This window comes from Ceratotherium simum, chromosome 8 (assembly GCF_057802395.1).
Source record: "Ceratotherium simum simum isolate JZ-2026a chromosome 8, ASM5780239v1, whole genome shotgun sequence".
In the NCBI taxonomy this organism is placed as follows: Eukaryota; Metazoa; Chordata; class Mammalia; order Perissodactyla; family Rhinocerotidae; genus Ceratotherium; species Ceratotherium simum.
In genome coordinates this window covers 31093320-31110498 of record NC_141907.1, presented here as the reverse complement: position 1 = coordinate 31110498, position 17179 = coordinate 31093320, and the positions used below count along the sequence as shown (strand labels likewise).

Genomic DNA, 17179 nt, shown 5'->3' with positions numbered 1-17179 from the left:
CATGAGATTAGTACCATGTAGCCTAGGTGTGTAGGAAGCTGTACCATCTAGGTTTGTGTAAGTACACTCTATGATGTTTGCATAACGACAAAGTCACCTAATGACACATTTCTCAGAATATATCCCCGTCACTAAGCAATGCATGACTGTAGTCTTGACCATCCTCTAAATTCTCCAAAAGTGATGTCAGAATGACTGTCCTTGTTTTATATATTAGAAGGCTGAAACCCAGAGAGGGCTGTTCATCCTAAGGTGAGATCAGCCCAGTAGACACGGTGTCAAGAGTCTGAACTCCAGGGGCAGAGAGCCAAAGCCATTCTCGGGAAACCGACTTGGCCTCCTCCTCAACTGTCATCTAAGAGTCTAGCTCTTTAAATCGAAAGAAACGTCAAGGGTCACAGACACTCAGTCTGGGAGAATTAGAACCACCTTTGAGTTAAGACAGACAGACATATATACTGTTATATTTTAATCAGAATCAGACATTAAATGGCATAAAATACTCCACATATCGCTTTGCTGTTCCAAATCTCATGAACTTAAGACCCAAATATGACACAAGCAGTTTTACGAATTATTTTGACAGGCCTCCGCAAACCCAGAGGAGATTAAAAAGTAATAATGTAAAACAGTTAAGGTCAAGGGGTCAGTGTCACAGCTAATGACTAACCATTTGTTTACTGGTGGCTTCTGCTCCACCCTGAAAGCCGCTGAGCTTCACTCTGTCAAACAAGTGGTTAGTTATTAGTTCCCTGGGTGACTGTCCCTGAAGGTAAGCCATGCTCTTAGTGGGACACATTAGGCACTTTAAATGGGAGTAGTTACCTTTTCCAGGTTGGGCACAACGTTTGGCTCTCAAAAGCAAAATAAAGAATTTACAGTCAAACAGAATGTTCTGTGAGTCTGCGCCCTTGCGATTAAGCGCTGGGATTTCAGCACATTCTCCAGGTGGTACAGGTGCGCTGGGGGAGCTTTGCGGGTTGGTGAGCAGGCTGTTTGATTTCGGCATGTGCTGTGGACACCGGCACAATGGCCCACTCTGGCTTTTCTTCTGGTGTCCTGAGTGACAGCCCGTCTACACAGTGATGTTCTCCATATCTAACAGGTGGCATGGCACAGACGCTCCCAAGCATCCGAACAGAGGCTGGATGTAAACAACCATACGACTGCACCAGTGCAGGCTACAGAGTATCAGCGCTGCATCTAAGGAGCAACACTCCACGTGGCCACAGGACACTAGCTTATTTGCCTGTACAAATCCCCTCCCCTAATCCGCTTCATCCTCATCTTCTCCTGCAGTCGCAGCTTCTAAAGCCGCCAGGGCTTCCGCCACCGCCGCGTCCTCGTCTGCCATCTCCCCACTCCTGTCTCCAGTGGAGCCATGGGCATCCTCCCACCCGTTTCTCGAATCAACCACAGGCACGCCCTGAGCAGGATCCTCTTCTTTAAAGTACACACTTAGAACTTCTGTTGCCACGGCCTCGTTTAATGAATCCCAGCTTCTCTTCCTGGAGAAGGGCGTATTCAAACCATGCTCCCCACCGCTGGGGTGAATTCCCTCCAGGGGCTCCTCCGTGGTATGGCTCTTGAAAAGACAATCGTGTTTTCCATGATCAACGTTGTCTACAGCTGAGTCCCAAAGCTGAGGGTAATCCGGGGCTGGTAGCTGGAGGACATGGTCTTGTACTCCCAAGGCACCGTGTTCTGCCTGGGAAGGAGCTCTGGAGTCTCCGTTTTGGATGACTCTGGTCTCTTCTGAGGCTGGCAGCACACAGTCCTGTTCCCTGGTGCCCTCTTCTTCAAGGAAGGGTTGAGTCGGGTGAATGTTGTTCGAGGTACTGGCCCAGGAGCCCCTGTCACCCTGGTGGGGCCCAGGATCCCCAGTGGGCTGCAGAGCAGCGGCGAGGCCGATGCCATTGATGGCACTGCCAGTCTTCTCGGCACGGGGTCCCCCTCCCGTGTCCTCCTGAGGGAGCAGTCCCAGGTGAGGCCAGCAGGGCTCCTGCGGACCAGCCGCTCTGCTTCTGCTCGCGGTCCTCTTCAAGCCCTCACTCTGAAGGTCATTTCTCTGCACCAGGACTTCGTTGCTCTGCTTGCCTTTTAATTTAACAGTGTCATCTTCATCTGACTTGCAGCTGTTCACTTCGTTGACATAGCCAGGGGAGGACACTTGGACTGGATCAAAGAAATAGCTGGGGGTGAGAATAATGAAGACCAGTTAGGTTAATTATTAATTAACTTTATTAATAATGTTATTAGTAACTAAATTTCATTATTAATACTTTCCACTGCAGGCTCTGCTTCTTTCTACTATTTCTGTTAATTTCTGTGATCAGTTACTCTTTTAAGCCTATATGTGTGTCTAAATCAAATAGATCTAGGTGGTATAAAAATGTTCTACCACTGGAAATAGATCTTAAGAAGAGATCCAGGGGGCCGGCCCGGTGGCGCTAGCGGTTAAGTGGGCGCTCCACTGCGGCAGCCCGGGGTTTGCCTTTGCACCGCTTGTCAAGCCATGCTGTGGTGGCGTCCCATATAAAGTAGAGGAAGATGGGCACGGATGTGAGCCCAGGGCCAGTCTTCCTCAGCAAAAAGAGGAGGATTGGCAGATGTTAGCTCAGGGCTGATCTTACTCACAAAAAAAAAAAAAAGAAGAAGAGATCCAAAAGAGGGTGGGAAGAAGGTAAAGTACAAACTGGCTCATGGAATTTAAAAATTAAAAAAATATCCAATAACAGGGAAATAAGTGGTGAAGTACTGATGGTACACCCTCAGTGGAATATTATACAGTCATTAAAATGATAAATATGAAGTCTGGACTGGCATGAAAGATACTTATAACAAATATTTATTATAATGAATGTTTTTTGAATAAAGCCTAACATCACATTATGATTACAGTGGAGTAAAACGTGTGTGTGTGTGTGTGCGCGCATGCACGCACAAATCAATATAGGCATACAGATATGGAACAGAACTGGAATAATAAAGAGTTTTATTTGTTAAGGAAACAAAATCAGGTAATTTTTTCGCTTTATTTTATGTAGAATTCTATTCATGTTAACCCAATTTTTATGAAATAGAATCCGGACAAAATTAAAAATACATATGTGCCTGGGAGATTTCTTTTCAGTGACGCCATTCCAGGCATCCTCTGAAACCCAAGCTTTTCTTTGCGTTGAAGCTCTCTGGAGAAATGTAAATTCAACCCAAACCAAATTCAGTCTCAGAGCATGATCGTGTTCCCAATATGCCTTGAGCAGTGAGCCAAAAAAGTTAAAAAACCTAGGCCACATGTCCCCTTAAACGATATCAAAGCAGTTCCGGATGCTTAATTTCCTGGCAGCGCTGGTCACGCCCCACGCTGGATACAGGCACTGAATCCATGCAGGGTCTTTAAAAGTGCCCCAGGAATTCCTCCACCCGGATGAGGTGTTTTTCAACTTTACCTTTGTATCATTTTACAGCACCTGCACCCCATCTGGATTATTTTTTGTTACCATCTGCAAAAGAAAGTGTAGAAAGGAGAGAACACAGTGAATCATATTTTAACAGGAATTAGTTTGCTCTTTCTTTCTTAGATACTCAAAGTTAGTAGAGGCACAATTTTTGGCAAAAAGGAAACATGTGGGGCAGGGAGGGCACTGGTTACTGGAAACACCTTCATGCAGAGTTCAGAGTTCAATTCAGAGTTCTTGAACATTCATTGACACTTGTCTCTGTGCATGACCCTTTCCCCAACCCTGGGAGTTAGGTCTGTTGTCGCCATTTTGCAAATGAGGAAACACAGGCCGAAGAATGCCAGGGAGAGAAAGGCGGGACTGAGAAGGATCTGTGCGTTTTCTACTCCATTGCCTTCAACTGGGGACCCAGGAACCTAACCACGGTGCAGCCCAGTGGGCAGCAGCAGGAGGCGGAAGACAGGGGAGAGGAGTCCTTGCCAGGATTAGTTACTCAAGTATTAAAGGACGTCAGGATAAGGCAGCTGACCACGTGTTCCACGATACAGTCCCGCGGAGGCTACAGCCGGAGTCATCACAGCCAGCGCGACCTGGACTAAACTGCTCCTGTTTTGTCTTTCCCATCACTGGCCCGACCCCGGCTATGATCCATGGACTCGACTCTCTTGCAGCTCAAGGACACGCCCCTTTGGGCTCCCTGGTGGCAGATGGACTCAGCTCTGTGCTTCTCTCATTTTCCACCTGCCCACTGTCCCCTGCCTTTTCCCAAATTGCACTTTTTCTGATAATCTCCCTCTGAACAAAATCTTCTCTTCATGTCAAACTGACTACGTGGCTCTGGTCTTTCCTCTCAAAATCCTAAAAATTAGGAATCTTTAAGTAGTTCTCCATTTCTATCATCTACAACCTTTGAAAAGACAAGCTAACAATAGAATCTAAAGCTGCAGTCCCTTTGTCTCCATCAGACGTGTGCACTAGGGAGAGAGACATCAGTCACTGGCTGCCTCCCCTCTTCTCTTTCCCTCCTTCTTTGACTCATGGATGGATTCCCAGGATCCTGCTTTATAAGCCTTTACCTACAGAGAAAGTGCCTGTGCTTTTGGGAAGTATAGACTGGTTGGTTGCTTACAGGGCACGAGGTTTCCATGATAAATAAGATCTACAAATAACCCCTGTAGAGGGTTGAAAAATGCTCCCCCAAAAGACATCCATATCTTAATTTCCGGAATCTGTGAATGCTACGTCACATGGCAAAAAAAACCCCAAAAACTCTCTTCAGATGTGATTACAGATTTGAGATGGGGAGATATGCCTGGATTATCTGGTTCAGAGCCCAGCTCTGCCTCTTACTGGCTGTGTGACTTTGGGCCTCAGCTATATCATCTGTAAATGGGGATGATACATCTACCATATAGTGGTGTTCGGCATTATACGCGTTAACATTCCTGATAAGCTTATACTTACTACTCAGCCCTGTTTGGATATACAGCATGTTCCAAAAGAAATTTTAAACAGATGGAGCCTTGCACCTAAGAAAGATGTAATCTACTTGCCATGACATACGCATGCAAACAAGAGCATTAACAATACCAAGTACTATTTGTTTCTGGAATAAGGGCCAAACGGTCTATTTCTAGCAACTGTGGCACCAATCGAAAGACACAAACCCAAAGTGCAACAACAGTTCCACAGAGAGAGAAATCACTGGGGCTTAGCCAGGAATATGTGTGCACAATCTTGTCCTTCTTCAAAGCTTTGTCAATTAAAAGAGCCCATTTCCAAAGCCCAGGATTTTGTTCCCAGCCTCTGCTCCCCATTTATGTCCATTTTCTGGAAACAATTCTTATATCAGTTGGATAAATAGGATAGACAAAGAGAATCACGTGTGCCTCCTCCGCTCCATCAACTACCCCACCCCACCAATCCCGACCCCTCCTCCCCAACCTGCTCTAAAATCTTGCCCCTTTCCACACATGCAGCACCTCTGTTTATCTTGGACTCTGTTTAAAAAAACAATCAGCCAGGATGAGAGGTGGCAAAAAAAAAAAACCGCAAAGAAAAGGAAAAAAGAGCTTTGAAGTTTTCGAGAGGGCAGACTGTGGGTCATAATAATGTAATTGCAGCAATCATTGAAAAATATCAGGTAGGTCAACTTTAGGATGGTGAGTTCAAGAGTGCTAGGTGGGGAAGGTTTCCTTCTGAAAAGAAGAAAGAAAGCAGCATGTCTTGAGAGACACCTTGGGTTCCCAGAGTCTCAGAGGCTGCCCAAGGTTGACTTTGGGGAACTCTCGCCAGGCTGGAGCTGGAGAGTCTGTCCCCACCCTCTGCTGCTGTGGCTGTGTGCATTGAAATGAGAGGACTGCTGAGATTTAAGAGCCCAACTTGAGTACCACCACTTCCCTGTTTCTTATAGAACTTACATCTGTGGCTTTTGGGCTTCCCTCCTCCCCACCTCCAGGAAAACCACAGGATCTATATTTTTCTTCAAAGCCATGTAACTGTAAAGGATGTTTTGATGGTTCTCCTCTTTCAGGATCAATTTGGCTTCTCCCCTCACTGCCTCCCTTAGGGCACCACACCACGTAGGTTTCCCACAGACCTGGTCCTGTACCTGAGGGGCTTGCTTTGCGCCTCTCCTCAGCCCGCTGGAGATGACTCCTCCTGGTTAGGGGTTCTGCTCTCTCTCACCTCGCTCCGTGTTTTCCTTCCCCAGCGACATTCCTTCTCTCAATGAGACAGACTCTAACGTCCAAGGCTGTGTCACTGCTGACGAAAAGGGTGGGGACTAGTGTATTTACACCCAACCCCTGCCTGCCTGTATCTACAATTATTCTTCCTTATAGGATGGTTCCTGATATCAAATTAAGTTTATTTCTCTTTTTATATGTCACTCCACATCCAGAACTTGTTTTTAGTGAGTTCTCTCATTTCCAGGTGCAAAAAGGAAATACTTCTTGTCCAGTGTGATACATGGAAAAGGGGGAAAAAATTCGTGCTCTTCTGAAGTAAGATTAAGCTCAAAATGGGCAGTCGGTCTGCTTTATCTCCCCCTTGCCTTTGGACAACAGTTAGCTTAAAGGTGAGAATTCAGTTGTTAGGTGCCCTTTATTACTGAGCAGAATCAAAATTTGCTTTCTCTTTGGAGTATAAAACAGCAACAGAGACGCAAAGGGCAAATCCTTCACAACCATCACCTGGTTTACACAGGGGAAAAGCAAACACCATCAGGATGGCGTGTGCACCACTGCTGGCGCCCGTCCGCTCCTGGAGTCCTGTGTCAGGGGTTGATCCTGTCCTGCATTTTGTGTTGAGATTAAACAGTCCTATGTTTGAAGATGGACATGCTAATGTCCCATCAGTTACCAGTCAAGTCTCCTTGCTGGAAAATCCTGTTTCACAAGGGAGTAGTGATAGAGGTGGGGAGAAGTGGGGACACCAGGGAGAGCCAGGAGTTTTCTAACCAGGCAGAGAAACTGACTGAGTATTCATCAGGAAGTCAAGGGAATACAGAAAAAGGATCCACCCAGCTGGAAAGGGCTGCCTTTGGATAGTAATGGTCTTAAAGAATGACAAGGACAGGTCAAAAGGACATAGGAACCAGCTCGTAGGGGTTCTACCAGTCAAATCTGGAACAACTGGAGCAGCAAAATAAATACTACTGATATAAAGGATTATAATCCACTGAATAAAACAAGGATTTACGAATTCACACTGATATACAGTCACGCGCCACCTAACAATGTTTCGGTCAATGACGGACTCCATATATGATGGTGGTCCCGTAAGATTAGTACCATGTAGCCTAGGTGTGTAGTAGGCTATACCATCTAGGTTTATGTAAGTAAGCTCGCTGATGTTTGCACAACGACGAAATCACTTAACAACACATTTCTCAGAACATATCTCCATTGTTAAGTGACACATGACCATAAATTTAAAAAAGGGAAAGCTCTGCCTTAGAGCTTTCAGCTAACAAACACACAAGGAATAATGGAACTAGAAAAATCACCATTTGACAACCATCCTAACAATAACTGATTCAAGCCAGAATCATCAACAGATGCTGAGACTAGTGGGTGAAAGTTTGAGGAGAATGGAATATTTAGTCTCAAAGTGACTCACCATCACATGCTTAAGGGTCAATTAGTGTCTTTACAGTGGAGAAACCTGGCACAAAGTGCCTGAACCAAATAATCAAAGGTAACATTGCCAGTAAGGAGACCAAGCAGCCACATGTGCCTTTGATGGGATGCGCTGAGAACTCAGAACCACTTCTGTGATTTTCCTGCCTAAAGAGCATAACCTGGACTGAAGCAGGAGACAACATCAGTCAAACGCGAAACGAGGGATATTCTGTAAAACAACCGGTTTGTACTAAAAAAAAAATGTACTATTATGAAAAAGAAAGAAAGAGTGAGGAACTATTCCAGATTAAAGGAGACTAAAGAGACATGACAACTGAATGCAATGCAGGATCTTTCTGCTAAAAGATCATTATTGACACAATGGGTGAAATCTGAATAAGGTCTGTAGATTAGGTAGTAGTACTAAGTCAACGTTAATTTCCTGATTTTGATTATTGTACAGTGGTTATATGAGAAAATGCCCTTGTTCTAAGGAAATAAACAGTGAAGTGTTAAGAGTAAGGGGCATGGTATCCGTAACTCATTAAAATGATTCAGAAAAAAGTTGTGTGTGTGTGTGGTCATGTACAGAAAGAGAAGAATAAAGCCAATGTAAATGTTAACATTCAGGGACTGTGAGTAGAGGACATATGGGAATTTTTTGTACTTTTCTTGCAACTTTTCAGTAAGTCATATTGATATAATGTCAAAATTAAAAAGTAAAAGAAAAAAGTGGGAAATTAAAAAAAAGCACTAATCTAATGTCAGTTCTTGTTCTGCTTGTCCCTGGGCCAGGACCTAACACCCACAGGCAATCCCTGACATTAAGCTCTTCCCTATGGAGAAGCAGGTGGGGAAAGGTCTTGGGAAGGAGCTCACCAGAAGCCCACAGACCTTTTTGAATTTTGCTGTCATTCTGAGTATGTACTGAAGACCTTTACCCAATAGCCAGCCCCAAGCACTAGAACTTTGAAGGCCAAGAAGTTATAGTTCCTGCCCTGAGGCTGCCCCATCTTAGAGGAGGACTCACAGTCTAGTGCTTTGGTGTCGTCAGCTGTCTGCCTCCCCTACTGAACACAAGCTCCTCACAGGCAATGGCTAACCCAGCGCAGCGTCCAGCTCACACAGAGCACTTCACACTTGCTGTTCAAACGAAGGAATGATTGGCGAGTGACAAGTGCGAATGAATGAGTGATGGGTATGAGATTTTAGACACTGTTCCCATAGGAGGTCTATCCCTTTCCATATCACATCTCACACTACCCAGTGGTCCAAAGTGAAAAGCCAAGTACATGAGCTGAGAGATGGGAAGGAAAGACTGTGGTTCCTTCTTCCCTGCTTGGGAAACAGCAAAACCTCCGTTGTGCAATTCCAAGCGTCAAAAATGTTCTGCTGCAAGCGTTCTATTCCATGAGCTTTTAAAGCAGCTGCTAGCAAGTGGTGTGAGTTTATAGAAGTTGGAGTACTTGGAAGAGAGACCCAATAAAATTAAACACTTAAATTTCAGTTCCATTTTGAAAAACCAACCTGCCATGTTTAGAAAACAGTCCGAGATTTCACGTAACGGGGCCAGTAGGGAAAGTGGACAAATATTTAGTGAGTCACTTCTGGGTACTAAGCTCCTGGACTCAAGAAGAATGAATGAAAATAACTACCAAGTGCTGAGGAAACTGCCAGGTGCTTTATAGAAGAAACTAGGGCCTGCCTGCCCAACTTCACAGACAGTACCCCATCTACGCTTGAAAAAGGACAAGAAGATAAATTCTTGACTACCCAATCAATTTCCGCAGCAGAACCATTTCCTCCTTTCTGTGCAGGCTTTGAAAACTCTCTGGGACAAATTTTTCTGGTGTGTTTCATTTCCTCCTAAAGAAGCTGAGCTTCAGTGATTTTGCAGAAGCTGAAAGACTACATGAAGACCTTTATTATCAGCACCATCAACAAGTCCATTTTATGCATTCCCAATAGTCCATGTGCTACGACGTATGTGTTGGCATCATCTAGAACTGGGTTTGATGGGATGGTTCTCTGCAGAGATGTGTTTGCAGGTGCCCCCTCCTAAAACAGTTCCCTGGTCATACAGGTTTGGGAACAGCAGAGAGTAAAGATGAACACATTCATGGTCATGAAGACGAACTGTTTCACTTTGCTTAACCAGTATTTCCCAAAATTATTTGACCACAGAACTTTTATTTCTTCCCATAAAAGACTTATTAACAATCAACAGAACTTGTGTTTTGTGGAATATTTTGGGAAAAAACAACTGTCAAAATGACAGTCCTAATTATCAGGGGGAGTTTCGCGCCCCAAACTAATAGTGTAATGAGGTGTCTAGGTGAACCCAACCAGGCAGTCTCTGCCGGGTCTAAGAAGTCTGCATCCACAATGGCTCCGTCACCAATTGCACAGACGTGGGAAAGCTGCTTAACCTTTCATTCCTCAGTTGCTTTATCTGCAAAATGAGTCCACGACATCAAAGCTCTCTTCCAAATCTAACAATCTAAATGGTGAATCAGGAAAGAAGGGGATCTATTCGACTTGGTTTACACACTGTTATCTCATTGAATCCTGAGGCCTACACCGCAGGGCAGGCACCAATATGACCCTTTTGCCGGCAAGGAACCCCGCTCAACGGTTTGTAAACTTCCGCATTGCGATACCGCTGAGGTGTGTTGGGGTCCTAAGTCCACACTCACCTCCACCCATGCTCTTGATGGAATGCAAAACACTAGACTTTTGGAAGTGAACATAACGCAGTCTGTACAGAAGCTTAAATATAATAATGTACACCTGAAATTCACACAGTGTTATAAACCCATAATGCGGCATCAATAAAACAATTAAAAAATAAAAGCTCTCTTCCCGTTTCCTCCCTTCAGGCCCCAAGTTCTCCGTCTCATTCCCTCACGCCTGCAGCTCTTTGGGAGAGGTCTCCTCGGCCTCTTTGCCAGGAGGGACTGCTGACCGACGCCCTGAGCCTCGAGACAGGGAGAGTGTGTGTAACAGTAACGTCCCTGGGAGGGATGAGGACTCAGATGGGGGACCCTGTGAGGGTGCAGGAGGTGCGTCTGCTGGACCCCCTTCTCCACTGGAATGGGCTGGGGGGAGGTATAGGCCAGTAGGCTGGAGGGCTCTCAGTGGGTCCCTGAGCACTGGCTGGTGACCCCTGGCCTCCTGGCATATCTGCATTTTAATAGGAAAGCATGTAAAAATTAAGTTTTCAGGAGCCAAAGGAATCAGTCTCTAGGGAGAAATGTCAGAGTTACAATTGGTATCTCTCAATGAAAGGCTGCCCTGGGCCACTTGAATGGTACCATTTAAATGCTGCCTCCCTGGCCTTTCCCAAGGCTGGCCTTGCCAGTGTGTTCACCTGAGGAGGGTGTCTACACTGCCATATGGCGCTTCCACTGCATGAACTCAGAGGAACAAGCGAGGTCCTGGTCCCATGACTTTACAGCTGCTGGGGTCACAGGATCCTTGATATCTGCATTGAATGTGGAAACAAGACTTTTTTTTGACCATAGTGATAATGTCATTCTATTTTTTCTTGCTGTGGTCCTTATACTAGTATATTGCGATCATGTTGACGGATCTTAAAAACATTTCATATGGCCCTTTCCTCTATTCAAGATCTGATACCATTTTTTTTCCCTTTTCTAATGTAGTAATTAGCTTGCTGTCCTTAAGACAGATGTTTCATGAATGGTCACAGTCGTTATGCTGTGTCTTTAGTGATTCCACAAGTCTCCACTGAACCCCTGGTGTGCCCAGGCACTGTGCTAGGTTCCGCAGGTACACTGGCATCCTGGGCACGCCCTGAGAGTGCTTGCAGTCGTGTGTGTGTGTGTGTGTGTGTGTGTGTGTGTGTGTGTGTCTGGTGGGGCGTGGGGTATGTGGGTGGAGCGGGATGGACTTGATATAAACATTTGAGAAGATTCATCACATCACATCACACCAGCAGTTCAGCACAGTGGTTAAACGAGCAATTTAGGGTCAGAGTTGTGGGTTTCAATTCTACCTCCACCACTAATTAGCTTTTTGACCTCTAGGCAAATTTCTTACCTTCTGTGGCCTTTAGTTGTCTAATCTGCAAAATGGGAATGACAACAGTTCCCTGCTTGTCAGGACTGTTTTGAAAATTAAACGAGATAAAAGTATCTAAGGCATTTACTATAATGTCTGGCATACTGCCAGTACTTATTACTAAATAGAAGTAGTTAACATTTGAGCGTTTACTATGCATTAAGTGCCGTTTTGGGAACTTTCCTGTATTCATTTACTTCAACTTTATAACAATCCTTTAAGGTGGGAACCAGTATTTTATAGATAAGTAAATGGATATAAAAGTTAGAAAGTGCTACAGTGTAGCTATTAATGCTGTTGTTATTGTTTTCATTATTATTAATATTTCCTGAGTATATAATATATATAATTATTACATATTACATAATGCTATATATAATATTTCCTATTAAATTAATATAATGTCTTGTTAGGTTGTTTTTTTTTTTTTCTGTGAGAAAGATCGGCCCTGAGCTAACATCCGTGCCAATCCTCCTCTTTTTGCTGAGGAAGACTGGCCCTGGGCTAACATCCATGCCCATCTTCCTCTACTTTATACGGGACTCCGCCACAGCATGGCTCGACAAGCGGTGCGTCGGTGCATGCCCAGGGTCCAAACCGGCGAACCCCGGGCCTCAGCAGCGGAGCGTGCACACCCAATCGCTTGTGCCACCGGGCCGGTCCCTAGGTTCTGTTGTGTTTTGAGTCCACTGAATTACACAATAAGCAGCAGCTTGTGATCCAGTAGCTTTTGCAAAAGGAACTGGATCCTCTTGATTTGGACTTGGACAGAATTTCATAGCTGTGGTTTTGTCTATTAACCACCAGATGGCAGTATATAGTGGTTATTTAATTTAATTTCAAGTGAGAGACTCTCTATGGGAAAGGCCTCAGACACACGAGAACTAGTGCACAAATAATGTAGGTGCTTTGCCACGTGGCCAAGTTAGGGAGTAGGTGATGTGGTAAATATTTCAGACAATTACTGTCACCTTTAAGTTCTGGCGGCCATGGCACCACCAGATGGCAGGGCCTCCTCCAGCTCAGGCTGGGCATGGGATTTATTCCGTAGTCTGGCCAGGTCATGGTGGGGTCAAAAGACTCCCGTCATTCTATAGGGGCCTCTTTTGACACAATGACTGCTCATCAAACCCCCAAATGGGAGAGTCTGGGTTGCTCTCTCCCAGCTGAATGTCTGGACAATAGTTTCGTGGAAGAGGATGGGGGAGGAAGGAGCACGTGGGGTGCAGAAGGGTCCAGTTCCTCCCTTGTGGTCCAAGAGCCCCCCACCCCCGGCCTTGTGGGCTGCCCATGGTGTGAGCTGGTCTTGGGGCCCCATCTTCTGGATGAGGGTATGTGGCCATGAGCCAGGAGGTAAAGACAAGCCACAAAATAAATCTGGCCAAATTTGAAAGTTTTAGGGGGAAGAAGCCCATTGTCTTTATTTAAAATAAATTCAGCATATTGTGTATTTGAAAAGGCAAAATTTGCATGAATTATTAGAATTAAACAGAAGGCATACAGAAATTTTCAAGTCCTGTTAGTAGCTTGTGGTCAGCCCTCTAGGCACCTCGCTGGTCCCCTCAGATCCGCGTGTGCCCTTGGTGGGAGCTATTTTAGGAAAAAACTTTGAGAAGCTATGTCCCTATTCTCTGGACTGTAAATTCCTGGGAGGAGGCTACTGTCTGAAGCAGATGAGATGCATTTCATTACTGAATAAAGACCAGGGTGTGCATGTGGTAGGGGTGGGGATCCTGGTGGATGCAGAGGGCACACGGTCCATAAGGAACCCACCTGGGTCGGAGTGGGGCCCCATAACTTGCATTTCTAACAAGCTCCCAGGTGGTGCTGATGCTGCTGTCTGGGGGCCACACACTGAGAACCACTGCCTTACTGCTGCAAGGAAGTCAGGGCAGCCCAGGCCTCTTTGCTTTGCTATGCTGCTCGTTGGTCTCGGTGAGCTTTAATTGAAGGGGGAGGACTAACATCCTAAGAACTTGGGGAGTTCCTGGCAAATAGTGAGGTAGCTGCCATTACTGCTGGCCCCTTTTGGTGGCAAATGATATGGCCCAAATCTCATTGGCGGGAACAATTTTATGTTGGTTAAAAATAATTTTGGTCAGAAACTAATACCTGTAGTCACTATTCCCAATCTTAGCTCCAACTGGTACAGTTTTCCAAAATTTGTTTTTTAAACACTTTCTAATTTAAGTTCAGTCTTTTATCCTTCTCTATGGGGGTTGTGGCAGGGAAAAGTTAAAATAACCCAGTGTCTAGTAACATGGGATCAATTTGAACAACCTAAATGTTTACTAATTGGGGAATAGTTGGAACAAACCTAAGACACTGGCTGGTCCACTGCCTGTCTGCTCTTAGATCCATCCCGCCCTCCCCTTGCTCGCTCAGTTTCTCAGGGCACCATAACTGAGGGGCTGAAGAACTCTTGCCCTCTGGATCCGGCTAGGTCCCACCAATGGAAGGTGCTGGTGGAAGACTAGAGGGGAGTGGGGAGAAGCCATGGTATTTCTCCCTTTCTCTCTCCCTGATTTGGACAGTATCCTGTCCATCCCGGCCGTGGCCAAATCTCCTCCATAGCTCTAGATGCTCAACAGCCCGCCCTCCACGTGCCAGCAAGAACCGCGGCGCCTCACCTTCTAGCCCCAGCATCCGGTTCTGCGTCTCACCCGAGGGTGGTCATGTCTCCCAGCCTTGACCATTTGTCCTGCCTCGCCATCTTGTTTAGTTCCCAGCTCTTCCAAAACCTGCATAATCCACTGATTATAACTTCCCTCTGTTTGAAAGGAGGGGTTCCCATTTCTGACTGGACCTTGCCTAACACAAATAATATCCTGGCCAAAGGCTTTCTAGCTAAGTTACTAAATAATATACAACAGTATTGGATTCTGTAAAAATTGGTATTATCTAAGGTACATTGCTGCTTGCTGCATGCCTGACATAGGCAAGGTCATGGTCGGGGGTGGGTGTCAGTGGTGGTTGGGAAAGGGACTTTAGTCCCTCCATCATCTCCATCAAGTTCTCTTCCCTTTCCCACTCCAAATCAGTGTGTTTGCTGTGCAACGTAACTTCCAGACAAGTCTCCTATCTTAGGTCTCCCTTCCAAGCTCTTAAACTCTTACTATATATAGACATTGTAAAACTGCCACTGGATAAAGTATAGGGGACATAAGGACCTTCATACTATTTTCAGTAATCTCATGAAAATACTCAATATCATTAATGGGTGGAAAGTGATGGTGGTTAATATAGAAGTTTAGATGTTCTTTATGTCTGCTAAAGTACATAAGGTGTTCCCTATTATTAGTATAGGTGCCAGGCCGTATCAATTCACTCTCCGTTATCAATATAGTGCAGGAAGCTGATTTTTAATACGCCCCTAAAGGCTTCAATGAGGTTCCAATTCAATAGCTTAAGACAAATATGTAAAACTCTTAGAGCTGGTAATCCAGACATCACCGTGTGCCGATCAGTGTGCTTCTAAAGTACGGGTTGATGAAGTCATGCAAGTTATCAGACAGCTTTGAAGAGAAAGTGGCTGAGACTGCATATAGAGCTCAACGAATCACATACACAATCTCATTTAAAATGACAGATTTTCTTCAGTGATACAGAATTAGATGTTTTCCCCAAATTCTGCTACTTGGGTAGAATCTTGTTTGCTGATGAACTAATAGACCACATCATTGAAAACCAAACCAAGCCTAGTGTTCGGGGATCATCACTGCAGCACCAAGATGCAGACCCAGCCAAAGACAGGGGGCAGGCCGTGACCTTCCGGACAGCTTTTAATTTCTGAGAATATGAATAAGTGCACTTTGGAGAATCCTCAATAATAGAATATCTGAGAAGATTTTTTAAATCTGAAATGAAGATGATGTGTTTTCACTTAACATATGCAGTGCTACATCTTCTTGTGGGATTCAGTGGACCCCCTTCTATCATACTCTTGGCCATCACGGTAACAGTATCGTCTGACAAAACTCATCTCAACTCAGTTTGTTGGGCTGATCTTCCTGACTTTGGTTCAAGTTACATAGGAAGCTCAGCATCACCAAACTTAGGTAGGGTATCTGCTTAAAAACATCAGAGACACTCTTGGCATTAGTGTGTAATCACTTTCATTTTGATGGCCACATTAGCCAGAGGACTGGTCAAAGAACATGTATAAAATCATATAGGGGGTCTAGAACAAGAGGAAGAAGAACTTAAAAATCCAGTACGTAGAAGACAGCATAGTGTTCTAATTAAGGGAGTAGGCCCTGGAGTCAAAATCTGGATTGGCCTGTTATAAGTTGGGTCTTGAGTCTTGAGTAAGCCACTTAACTTCTCAGTTTTGCCAACCATTAGACAGTAACACCTAAATGTTCCTACGAGGATCACACGATTTAAACATACGATGGGCCTGGCAAAGTTTATCTGGCAAGCAGTAGGTTCTTAATAAATGTTGACTGCTCTCATGTTCATGGTCATCGTCTGTGAGCATATTCTTTAACCATTGGGTGCCAGTCACTTTTAGACACTGTGAGTAGAAACGGGTATTGTTCTGATCAAATCTTCCCAAGAACCCCATGGGAATCAGGGCGTGTCTCCAACACAGGGTATGTCTCTAATTTTGGTTAAGTAGCCTTATCTGGGATGTGGGAGAAGTCTAGAAGAACCCGAAGCATTTAGAAAAAGTTAAGTTCTGGAAATGATGAGGAAGTTTTAGAGGACATGATGTAGAAAGAAGTTTATATAATACAGTCTTGTAAGGCTACAAATAATGATAGCTTGAGAAGCAAGCACAGCTCAGGGCTAAATGCTTGGACTAAACTAGTTCTGGGTAATTCCCAGTATTCTAGAGTCCCCAAACCATGAAGAATCTTAGAGAACATCCCACCCAACCACTTTATTTTATAAATGTGCTTCTGGACTCAGGGCTGGAAGCATGAACTGGTCAGAGGACAAGAAAAAACAGGTTGTCCCATACTTGTAGATGACTCTATGTGTGCAGAATTGGGACCCAGTGTCTCTTCGAAGTATAGTAAAAATAGTTTTTGCACTTGAAAAGACCGAATAAGGTTCTCTGAGCACCTACTGGAGGCAAGACACTCTGCTAGTTACTAGGACACAAACAGGTTGAAGATCTCTGCTGTCTGTATAGGGCTCACCACCCATTCATGCGACAAACAGTTCACTGTTATGTGCCAAGGACTGAACTCTATTCCAGGGATCTGGAAAGAGTTATACCATCTAGCAAGGGAAACAGATATATAAGTAGATGACTAATATAGTGTTATTAGTATGAGATTGAAATATGTCATACAATATGTTATATAAGGTGAGGAGTGCCTGAGCAATCTTGGGAAGATTAAGAAAGGCTTGTGGGCGAAGGCGAACAGATAATGCTCCTGGTGGAGTTCCAGAGCACACCGTGGGGGGAACACAATGCGAAGGCAGGAATGCTACCTCTTACACTGTCTCTCTTAGACCTGCCCTTTCCTTTCCATGTGCACAGCCATTGCCCTGTCCTAA

At 44.8% G+C, this 17179-nt stretch overlaps 1 protein-coding gene across 3 annotated transcripts in view; it reads right to left on the bottom strand.

Moving 5' to 3' along the window:
• Positions 1 to 454: 454 nt before the first annotated feature.
• The window catches only part of PGCKA1 (PDCD10 and GCKIII kinases associated 1), an 83678-nt gene continuing 66953 nt past the window's right edge, over positions 455 to 17179 (bottom strand). For all 3 annotated transcript variants that reach the window (XM_087434176.1, XM_087434175.1, XM_087434177.1), the window contains exons 3-4: positions 3450 to 3503; positions 455 to 2192 (exon numbers count right to left, since the gene is read on the bottom strand). In XM_087434176.1, the coding sequence (XP_087290302.1) occupies positions 1268 to 2192; positions 3450 to 3481 (957 nt within the window). In that variant the 5' untranslated portion in view covers positions 3482 to 3503 and the 3' untranslated portion in view covers positions 455 to 1267. The remainder of the gene's footprint in view (positions 2193 to 3449; positions 3504 to 17179) is intronic.